General features: G+C 41.4%; 1 protein-coding gene across 3 annotated transcripts in view; it reads left to right on the top strand.

The window, feature by feature from the left end:
- The window catches only part of HTT (huntingtin), a 318,202-nt gene that overhangs the window by 163,199 nt on the left and 142,993 nt on the right, over positions 1-12,010 (top strand). For all 3 annotated transcript variants that reach the window (XM_073000994.2, XM_073000995.2, XM_073000993.2), the window contains 4 exons: positions 449-527; positions 4,836-4,997; positions 10,606-10,661; positions 11,537-11,685. In XM_073000994.2, the coding sequence (XP_072857095.2) occupies positions 449-527; positions 4,836-4,997; positions 10,606-10,661; positions 11,537-11,685 (446 nt within the window). The remainder of the gene's footprint in view (positions 1-448; positions 528-4,835; positions 4,998-10,605; positions 10,662-11,536; positions 11,686-12,010) is intronic.

The following is a 12,010-nucleotide window of genomic DNA, read 5'->3' as shown; positions in this document are numbered from 1 at the left end:
CATCACGGTTTACTTACATTTCTACTCTTATAACACCTGACGGAAAAAAAATCTAGGAACTGAGGGGAATGGAGGGTGGGAGGAGCATATGCCTTGTGGGGGAATCACACAACTAAATTGTTACTTCCAGCTCTAGAATCTTCTGAGAACATCAGTGCAGGCGCAGACAAGACCCATATGTGTGAATTCACAGAGGACCACTCGAAGAACTATGGTTACAGGTAGATAACTTCTCTTTTTGTGGCATTAACAGTATTAATTTGAATAATTTATTGTCATTGTAAATATATACATCGTATACCCATACAACAAAATTCACACAGGCACCCAGAGACCAGACCCACATGCAGACATATAAAAATTCCTGAAACTCCCCAACCACTAAAATCCCCCACTAAGAGTACAACCTCTTAAAGTATTAAAGTAGTTTATTTTTGTTTTTTCTTAGCTGGTTTGATATACTACAGAAGGTATCTACACAACTAAAAACTGGCGTGATGAGTACAGTGAAGCATCGTGCTGATAAGGTACCGGTAAAAAAATACATTTTTTAAGTTGTTGATTGATAGTTTTTAAAAAATACTGTGAAGGAAAGACATTATTTTAAAATATTTACTTCAATTTTTATCCTGTCCGCATACACAGGACATATTATGGTACAGAATGCAACCATGTGGTGTAAAACTTCATTCTGAAGTCTAGTAAATGCAAAATGTGACTACAGTGGTGCCCCGTTCTGGATTAATCGTCGCTATGCAGAAACATCGCTAAACGGAACTTCGTTTAATTTGTTCCTGTGGCTCCTAAACTCACAGTTCAGCGAAGTTCCTCCATAGCGCCGCCATTTTTGCACCCTCGGTAAGCGAGGGCAGGGCGTGAAAACACTTGTGACGGCCATTTTGGGCACCCGGCGGCGATTTTGGAACCGCCGATCAGCTGTTTAAAAAAACATCGCAATGCGAAGATCGGTAAGCGAAATGCTTACGATCATCGCAATGCAATGTTTTGCCTATTCAGAACATCGCAATGCGATTGCATTAGTGATCTAAAAAAATAGATCGCTATGCGGAGTCTTCGTTAAACAGTGCGCTTGTTAAGCGATGCACCACTGTATATGTAAGAGGCTGCTGATTTGAGTCTTTTAATGCAGATATGTCTCAGAGACATGTGACTTAAGGTTTTATAAACCTTCCACCTGCTGCTTAGCACAGAGATGGGGTATGGCACTGGGAGGGGTTTTCCTCACATACAGACAGCTGTAACCCATGCTCTTATATGAGGTTGGGTCTATTCTCCACTGCTCCAGTGAAAGAAATAGGTTTACCAGTAGACAATGTGGTTAAAACACCATTGGCCTGTGGTGATCCTCAGGGTTCTGCTCTGTCACCCTTCTTTTTAACATCTACAATACATGAAACCACTGGGAGAGGTTGTCTGGAGTTTTGGAGTTCAGTGCCACCAGTATGCTGATGACACTCAACTCTATCTCTCCTTTCCACCTAATTCCAGGGAAGCTGTCTTGACTCTAAACCAGTGCTTGGCATCAGTAATGGTCTGGATGAGGGCAAACAAACTGAAACTTAATCCAAACAAGACAGACGTGCTCCTGGTTAGTTGGAAGGCAGATGAGAGAATAGGGATACTACTTGTGCTGGATGGGGTTACACCACCACCCCGAAAACTCAGGTCCGCAGCTTGAATGTACTCCTGGATTCATCCCTAAGCTTGGATGTCTAGGTTTCGGGCAGGAGTGCATTTGCACAGCTAAAGCTGGTGTGCCAGCTGCGTCTGTTCCTTGAGATGTTGGATTTGGCTACAGTGACACATGCCTTAGTTACATCCCGTTTGGATTACTGTAACAAGTTCTATGTGGGGCTGCCTTTCAAGATGGCTGGGGAAAGTCAACTGGTGCAAAACTGCAGCCAGACTATTGACTGGGCGCTAGCTACAGGTACCATTGTAACGCGCCTGCTAGAAAAACTGCACTGTTACAAGAACTGCACTGGCTTCCAGTCTGTTTCTAGGCCCAATTCAAAGTGCTGGTCATTACCTACACAGCTTGCGTCCAGGCTACCTGAAGGATCGCATCTCCCTATACAGTGGTGCCTCGCATTATGATCGCTTCGTTTAACGACAAAATCGCATTACGATGAACTTTTTGCGATTGCAGAACAATGTTTCCTATGGGGAAATTTTGCTTTGCGATGATCGGTTCCCTGCTTCGGGAACCGATTCTTTGCAAAACGACGATTTTCCAACAGCTGATCGGCGGTTTCAAAATGGCTGCCGGGTAAATAAAATGGCTCCCCGCTGTGTTTAGGGACGGATTCCTCGCAAGACAGACAGCGAAAATGGCCGCCCTGTGGAGGATCTTCACTGGACGGTGAGTTTTAAGCCCATTGGAATGCATTAAACAGGTTTTAATGCATTTCTATGGGCTTTTTAATTTCGCTTTACAATGTTTTCGTTCTACAGTGATTTCGCTGGAACGAATTAACATTGTAATGCGAGGCACCACTGTATGCACCTTCTTGGCAATTAAGATCAGCAGAGGAGACCCTTCTCTTGGTCCCATTGCCAGCACAAGCACAACTGACGGGGACACGGGAGGGGGCCTTCTCTGTGGCAGCTCCCAGGCTATGGAATGGTCTCCCTCAGGAGATCAGAATGGCCCCTTCCCTTTTATCCTTTTGAAAAAAGCTACAGACCATCTCTTCAGGCAGACTCTTAACAATTACAGTGGTGCCCCAGTTGATGACGATAATCCGTTCCAGGAAAATCGCTGTTAAGCGAAATCGTAGTCAAGCAAAAAAACCACACCCCATTGGAATGCATTGAAAACCGGTTTATGCATTCCAATGGGGAAATACCTCATTGTCAAGCAAAGATCACCCATAGAGAACTGCTGATCAGCTGTTTAAAATTGCTGTCTTTCAAAGCAGGGGTCCGGAAAGCATCTATTTTGCGAAGGGAGGGAAGCCATTTTGCGGAGGAAAGCCATTTTGCGGAACCAGAAAAATCATCGTTTAGCGAACAAACGGTTCACAAAGCAGGCTCCTAATCAATGTAATGCAAAAAGCTCCATTGGAACCATTGTTTTGCGATCGCAATAGCAGTCGCAAAAAACTCATCGTCAAGCGATTTTGTCATCTACCGGGGTCGTCGTCAAGCGGGGCACCACTGTATAACTGAATCCCTGGACCCCATTTTAGTAGATAATTTTAATCTTTTTTGTTTTTCATGTTTTAATCTTTTAATTGTATTTTAATTTATATATTGTTTAATTTATCTTTTAATATTTAACTTATTTTGTTTTCAAATTGTGTGAATTTTAATGTTGTGAGCCGCTTTGGGCCCCTTGATGGGAGAAATTCGGCATATAAATAAAACAAAATAGAAGAAGAAAAAGACTAAGAAGTCTAGGCGTTTGTAAAGCATTTGAGCTCAAGGCCCAGCAATTAGAATCAGTACATGTTGGAAAATTACAGAGAAACATGTTGCAGTTCCATCTAGCAGCCTGTTCTGATATTGCACTGCAGAAATACTTTAAAAATACAGTGGACAACAAAACAGTACTTCCTTTGGCACCTAAAATTGATAAGAGGGTGGCATTGGAAAATTCATGTCAAAATGTCTCTAAAAAGACTTAAAACGCATTTTAAAAGTAATGTTTGAACCTGACTAGATGTTACCCCCCCAAAAGTAATTGCGTAACTTCTTGTTATGTTACTTTAAAATGTGTCTTGTGACTAGTTGCAGGTAGTTGCATCACATTTAGGTAGTTACTTCCAAGATATGGGCGCAATAATATATTAACCATGAGCCCTCATTTCTTACCCAAAGAGTTCCTTTCGCCTCTAGGATTAACTTATTTTAATAACGTATGGTGTTACCTTGTGCCGAGGAACCACATTTTACCTATTCTTCCGCAACTTCATTAGTCTGTTGGTTGCCAGGCAGCGTCCTCTTTATTCTGGTAGGCTTCTGAGAAGTTGACTAATTACTGAGGAGGGCTAGGTGCTCTATGTTTTAAATTATTCCTTTTAAAATTGGTTGAAATTTAATTTCTTTCAATATTATATATATTTTTCAATTGTGTTTATACCGTGTTTCCCTGAAAATAAGACATTAATTTTTGTTCCAAAAAATGCATTAAGGTTTATTTTCAGGGGATGTTTTAATTTTTTTCATGTACAACAATCTCCATTTATTCAAATACAGTCATGTTGTCATCTTCTTCTGGTTACTGCACAATGAGTTGCTGGTGGAAGGTGGGGTTTCACTTAACTGGGGCTTATTTTAAAATGTGTCTTGTTGTGACTAGTTACAGGTAGTTACATCACATTTAGGTAGTTACTTCCAAGATATGGGCTCAATAATATATTAACCACGAGCCCTCATTTCTTACCCAAAGAGTGGTCTACTTGACCAGGTGGGCGGGATATAAATCAAATAAATAAATAAATAAATAAACAAACAAATAAACAAATAAACAAATAAACAACAATTATTTTGAGGTAGGGCTTATATTATGAGCATCCTGAAAAATCATACTAGGCCTTATTTTCAGGTTAGGTCTTATTTTTAGGGAAACAGGCTATTTTAGTGTTTTTTAAATTTGTATTTTTGTCTGTACCTTCCCGTTAATCTTATTTTGAATTGTCCTGAGTCCCAGTTTAGTAAGAAAGATGGGATATAAATCAAATAATCAAATGATTAGAATGAGGCTCATGATGGCCATGAACAGCATGAGGTTTATACTGCTTTAGCCAGGCAGTCTTCCTTTCTGACTGGAATCTTATTGAGCAAAATGCATTTCTCCCATTTTTTTACAGAATATGATACATAATCACATTCGTTTGTTTGAGCCCCTTGTCATCAAAGCTTTAAAGCAGTATACCACAACAACATCAGTACAGCTGCAGAGGCAAGTTTTAGATCTTCTTGCACAGCTTGTTCAACTACGAGTTAACTACTGCCTTCTAGATTCCGATCAGGTAAGTTCTTCAGCTTCCTTGTAACAGAGTTAATTACAGACAAGCAGCCACTCATGTTTTTATTTAAATGGACAAGCTGTATAGATAATAAAGCATGGTGTTTTTCAGTATTTAAAGTAGTTTAAGTATCAAATATTTCAGATTTATTTATATTCTATTTTGGCTCCCTAAGGGCATTCTGGAACCTTTGGTATAGGACCTCCCACTGAGTGGCAAATAACTTCTTATCATTTTGGTCCCCTTCAGGAAGAGGAGCTGTCATGTCGTTGGATGTTGGCCCTGCCTTCTGTTGTGCAGTAGGATTTTTGGAAGAGTTTTGTAGACCTCGTGTTTCATGGTTTTGAAATAAAAGAAGTTACAAAGAGATCTTTTAGCAATTTTGCCTGACATTCTAACAATTCTTTTTTTCTGAAAGTCCTGAAATTGATCAACAGTTAGTCTGTCAGATAGGTTGTTAAGATAGCCCGCTACCTGTTTGCCATCTCAATAGGAACCCAAGAGGGTTAGTGACAAAACTTTTTTAAAAAAATTCTTCTGGTGCTAAAAAACTTAGGTGTGGTTTCTGATTTTCTTGTGTGGGATCTTTAACCTGTGTAATATGGTAATTGACACATTTTAGCACTTTGCATATTTCCTCATTCAGTATCTCTCTTTATGCCTCTAAATTCTTTTTTAACCACCACAGAAGCAGTAGCTTTAAAAACATTCTCTTCACACTGATCTATCAGGAATATGCTGTTTGATATCGAGTTAAATTTTACTCTCCCCCCCCACCACCATGAAGCAGAATCAAACTGGCTCCCTGGTTTGCCAGGGAGCTCTTGGTATTAAAGCAAGTGGGACAGAGATTAGAGCAGGGGTCAGGGAACTTTTTTACCTTTTACCCCACAAAAAATGTATATACACCGACATTACCCCCTTGATTCGAAAGGAAGGAAATCATACATTATTTGAATTAAAAATATTATTGAATCTACAGAGGCTGTGTACCGAACTAGCAGGATGCACCAAATTTGATAAAGATGTGCACTATTTTTGCTGGAACATATTGCACTCCAGCCATGGTGTGGTATAGGGAGTAGTTAGGTGTCCAACGTGCTTAGCAATTTGCATTAAATTTTTGCTAGCTCACAGAGGTGGTTGCCAGAGTGTTTCTAGCAATGACATGCTTGCTAGAGACAGGCAACGCAGAATTGGCGGGGGGGTTCCCTACCACTTTAATCATTCTATGTGTGGTGTGCAAAAAGGAACAAACCAGGCTAAAGGTCATGTCACCCACCCTGGTGCCACAGCCCAATACCAAAGGACCAGTGTGCTTTTTTTATCATCATCAATGGAAAACTCAGCAGTGGCCAGAGGATTGGAAAAGATCAGTCTACATACCAATCCCAAAGAAGGGAAGTGCCAAAGAATGCTCCAACTACCATGCAATTTCATTTCACATGCTAGCAAGGTTATGCTCAAAATCCTACAAGGCAGGCTTCAGCAGTACGTGGACCAAGAACTCCCAGAAGTACAAGCTGGATTTCGAAGGGGCAGAGGAACTAGAGACCAAATTGCTAACATGTGCTGATTATGGAGAAAGCCAGAGAGTTCCAGAAAAACATCTACTTCTGCTTCATTGACTATGCAAAAGCCGTTGACTGTGTGGACCACAGCAAACTATGGCAAGTTCTTAAAGAAATGGGAGTGCCTGACCACCTTATCTATCTCCCGAGAAACCTATATGTGGGACAGGAAGCAACAGTTAGAACTGGATATGGACAACTGATTGGTACAAAATTGGGAAAGGAGTACGACAAGGCTGTATATTGTCCCCCTGCTTATTTAATTTGTATGCAGAATACATCATGTGAAAGGCCGGACTAGAGGAAGCCCAAGCCGCAATTAAGATTGCCAGAAAAAATATCAACAACCTCAGATATGCAGATGATACCACTCTGATGGCAGAAAGTGAGGAGGAATTAAAGAACCTCTTAATGAGGGTGAAAGAGGAGAGTGCAAAAAATGGTCTGAAGCTCAACATCAAAAAAACAAAGATCATGGCCACTGGTCCCATCACCTCCTGGGAAATAGAAGGGGAAGAAATTGAGGCAGTGACAAATTTTACGTTCTTGGGCTCCATGATCACTGCAGATGGTGAAAGCAGCCACAAAATTAAAAGATGCCTGCTTCTTGGAAGGAAAGCAATAATAAACCTAGACAGCACCTTAAAAAGCCACCCTTCCCCCCCCCGCCTTAATTCAGTTTCTCTTTTGCTTGACTGCCTGTTCATTTTCAGTTTTGAGTCAGTCTGTCTCTCTCTCTCTCTCTCTCTCTCTCTCACACACACACACACACACACACACACACACACACACACACACACACACACACACACACACACACACACACACACACACACACACACACACTCCCTCCATTTTCTACAATTACATACATTTAAATAAGCCTGATGAAGTCCTAGGTCTCTCGCACCTTTCTTTCTTCCTTCCTTCCCTTGCTTGCTCCTTTCCCTCCTCCTGCTTGTTTGCAGTCATTTCCGGAGGAAGCAGTCATTCAGAAGCCCCGGGGTTCACTGATTCCCCGGGCTAATCCCCACCTGTAACCAATTAGGTTTATCTCTCTGATCTCTCTAACAGAACGGAGCATTTAGGAGTGCCCTGCTGCAAGGAAGGAAGTAACGGCGAGGTGGTTTACAATTAAAGCTTTGGCTCCAGAGGGTGGGGGTGGGTGGGAGGGAGGGGGTAGCATCCTCCTCATTACCCCCAGGATTTTCACTTTTACCCCATTTGGGGTAATTTACCCCGGTTCCCCGACCTATGGATTAGAGTAACACTGGTGGAAAACTCATAGTGAATTCAACTAAACATGGGCTAGGGTCCACTGGAAGGCCTACTCTCTGGCAATGGTGGCAGCAAAGAAGTCATTGTTCTCTGCTACCAATGTGTCAGTACAGAATTGTAGCCCTCTGTGAAGAATTCATGTGACACTTCGCAGGCAAAAATCACTCATATCCATTCTGACTTGGATGTTGTAATTGATACAGGTCCTGTGAATGTAACTGTGGCCCCTGCTTGTCCTATGTTAATGAATAAGTTTCAGTTGTTGCAGTCTGAAGATGGAGACAGGATGCGTGTAGAAGTGAAGGCTACGAAAGCAAAAAAAAAAAGCAAAAAGAAAAAGCACAGTGTTCTGCTTATATCCTGTCCCATAGCACTTAAAGCACTCTTGGGGCTACACATTCCTCCCCACCCCCTATGAGATGGGTGCTCATTTTAATGACCTTGGAAGAATGGAAGGCTGAGTCAACCTTGAGCTGGCAGCCTGGGATTGAATCCCGGGTCATTAGCACAATTTTGGCTGCAGTACAGCAGTTTCACCACTGTGCTTTATGGTGCTTGTCTTTCCTGACTTCAGAAAAGCTGCCAGAGAGTAACTGACTGAGTGGGTAAGAAGAATAGTGAATGCCTTTCTGCAAGAAGGCAGGATCCCAGCATGCTTAAAAGATGCAGTAGTAATGCCATTGCTGAAAAAGCCTTCATTGAATCTCATGGTATTGGATAATTACCAGCCAATCTCCACTGTTCCTTTCCTAGGCAAGGTATTGGAGTCTGGTGGCTTCACAGCTCCTGGAAACTGATTATCTAGATCTATTTCAGTTTGGCATCAGGCCTGGAATGGGGACTGCTTTGGTTGACCTATACCAGAAACTGGACAGGGGGACTATGTCCTTGCTGGACCTCTCAGTAACTTTTAGTGTCATCAACCATAGTATTTTTGGGGGGCGACTCTCGGGGATGGGATTTGGGAGCATTGTGTTACAGCGGCATTGGTCCTTCCTGGAGAGGAGAACTCAGAATATGGTGCTGGGGGCCCTTTTTTTCAATGCCCTGAGATGTCCCTCATAGTTCTGTTTTGTCGTACATCTACATGAAATCACTGTGAGAGGTTGTCCAGAGTTTTAGGGTTCAGTGTCACCATTATGTGGATGATACCCAACTCTATCATTTTCATCTAAATCTGAGGAAACTGTGATGGTGCTAGATTGGTGTCTGGTGTCATTAATGGATTGGATAATAATAATCATGTACCATCAAGTCAATTCCGACTTATGGTGGCCTTTTTCAGGGTTTTCCAGGTAGAGAATACTCAGAAGTGGTTTACCATTCCCTTCTTCTGGAAGAACCCTGGGACTGTGCAGTTTGCCTATGTCCACACAGGCTAGCTGTACTGACAGCAGGCACAGTGGGGAATCAAATTCACAGCCTCTGGCTCCACAGCTAGATACCTAAACCATTGAGCTATCCAGCCAGCAAGCGACTAGATAAGGGTGAATAAACTGAAACTTTATCAAGGCAAGACAGAGGTTCTTGTGGGAATAAGGATTCAGCCTGTCCTGGATGGGGTTACATTCTCCCTGAAAAGGCAGGTGTGCTGCTTGGGTGTGCTCCTTGATTTATCCCAGATTTTGGTTTTTGCCCAAGTCATCTTAAGGACTGTATCTCCCTTTATGAGCTTTCTCATGTTTTTAGAATATCAGGGGAGTCCATTCTCTTGGTCCCTCCACCCTTGTGGGTGCATTTGATCAGGACATGGGAAAGGGCCTTCTCTGTTGCAGCTCCCATACTCTCGACTTCCCTGCCATAGAGAGCCAGGTTGATAGCATCTTTGCCGTCTTTCTGCAAGCAGCTAAAAACATTTCTCATTAGGAAGGATTTTTCTTAGTGACTGAGTGTCTAAGAGCTATTTTTAAAATTAGATTGCTGAGTTTTTATTATTATTTTTAATATACTTATACTACTGTTTTATCTTGTCGTTTTAATACTATATTTGTTTAATTACTGTATTTTTAAAATTCTGATACTGTTTAGCTTTTAATACTGTAAACTAGAGGTGCCCAACCCCCGGTCTGTGGCCCTGTGCTGGTCCATGGCCGGAGAAAGACCTCCCCCCCCCATCCCCGCACGCACTCCCATCCCTGCACATCCTCTTTGCACGTGTGTGCACCTGTGCCCACACGAGCACTCCCCCACCCCTTCATGCATGTGCACGAGTGCCCCCTGAGCGCCGTTCCACCCTTTCCACATTCTCACGAGCATGTGCCTGCACAAGCGCTCTCCCCCTTTTGCGCATGCACACAAGCATGCATGCCCCCTCCTTTGCACCTGCGTACAAGCTCCCGTGCGAGACAGTGCCCGCTTGTTCACACATGCGCACGAGCGCAGGGGATGCCCCACATTCCCCAACCGGTCCGCGGGGTTAAAAAGGTTGGGGACTGCAGCTGTAAACCACCTTGGATGCTTTTAAAGAGAAGGGCAGCATCTAAACAAACAAACAAAATAGCTAGCTTCTTTGCTTGTCTTAAAAAAAAGGAAATTAATGATGTGTTCATATATATTTGCAGTCCAGACCCTGCACATTACAGACATTTTTCTATCTTTTAAAAATAGTATTATAAAAAGTATTTTTGGTTATCTGGAATAAAATACATATGAAAGTGATTTTAATTGCTTCATTACATTTGATGTTTGTATGCTTTATGTGAATGTAAATTATTTAAACTATGTTTTTAATAACTCAATATGAATATTCATTTTGCTTATAGGTCTTCATTGGATTTGTTCTAAAGCAGTTTGAATACATTGAGGTGGGCCAGTTCAGGTACAAATCCATTCTTGTATAGTATTTTCTTCTTTGTTGTTCTTTGTTTAATGCTGCACAGTCTCCTCAAGTTGCATAAATTGATATAAAAACTGACACTGAATCAAAACAGGTGAATTTGTGAATGTTGTAAATGTCTTTATGTTCTGTGAAGTCAGAATTGATTTATAGTAACCCTAATAGGGCTTTTTATTTGACATCTTTAAGGAGTTGTTTCACCAGTTCCAACCCCTCATGAGTTTCTGTAGCTGTCGCTCTATCCATTACATAAGATTGGATTGTAAATATCTGAATGTTCCGCAAAATTGTTGCCATGCCTGTTCGTGGTAGAAACCTGAAGAGGATGCACATCTAGACCTAGTTCACCTTTTTTGTCACTATTTTGTCATATTTTTTTATTCAGGTTGACAAAAACATAGATCTAAGGAAGCTCATGACAAACTTTTAAGGGATCCAAGAGGCTATCCAGAACTATATTTTTGGATAGTGGGCAAAGACCATTGCTTGTAGGGCTTCTGTGTAGAAGTTATTCATCTTTACCAGACAAAATAGAACTGATGTTTCACATGAGCTGAAGCGTAAGTTCTGTTAGCAGTTACTGTACCATGGAAGGCAGTTCTGCTGTGTTATCATCCCATGACCATCTGCTGCATCTTGTTATGTGTAGGCTGTCTTTTAAGAAATAGATTGGTTGAGTCTAGTCCTGTGACTCCAAAACTAAGACTCCCACTTCTCTTGGAGTTTGGCTTCCCAAACTCCAAGAGAAGGTGTCAGAAGAGACACCTCTTACTGCAAAATATTCTCCTCCATTACCAGAAAAAGGTTCCTGATTATGGTGGCTAAGTCCAACAGTTTTCTTTCTTTTTCTCTTCCAGGGAATCAGAAGCAATTATTCCTAGTGTCTTTTTCTTCTTGGTATTACTATCTTATGAGCGTTACCACTCCAAACAGATAATTGGAATTCCAAAAATTATTCAGCTATGTGATGGGATAATGGCCAGTGGAAGGAAAGCTGTGACACACGGTAATTAAAGAGGAAAAATAACAACACTTGGTATAAGATATGCTAATTAAAATTTTAGAGCCTTTGTATTACTGCATTTAAAAATCAGACTGAAAAACTGTTTTTTGAAATAGAATTTGGAATTTTCTGTCAAAGTAATTAGTAGTTTATAGTGAATTTGATAGTCACGGGGATAAAATCTGGACTTTTCCTCTACTGTGATCTGTTTGATAGAAGGAGTTCTACAGACAGAGCAGCAGAGTTTTTCAGGAAGTCATCAATTACAGGCATAGCTATTCTGCTTCTGTTTTAAGAATCTGACGTGTTTTGTCCAACTTCGTTGAAG

This window comes from Pogona vitticeps, chromosome 5 (assembly GCF_051106095.1).
Source record: "Pogona vitticeps strain Pit_001003342236 chromosome 5, PviZW2.1, whole genome shotgun sequence".
NCBI classification, from domain to species: domain Eukaryota; kingdom Metazoa; phylum Chordata; class Lepidosauria; order Squamata; family Agamidae; genus Pogona; species Pogona vitticeps.
This window is presented reverse-complemented; position numbering and strand designations above follow the sequence as displayed.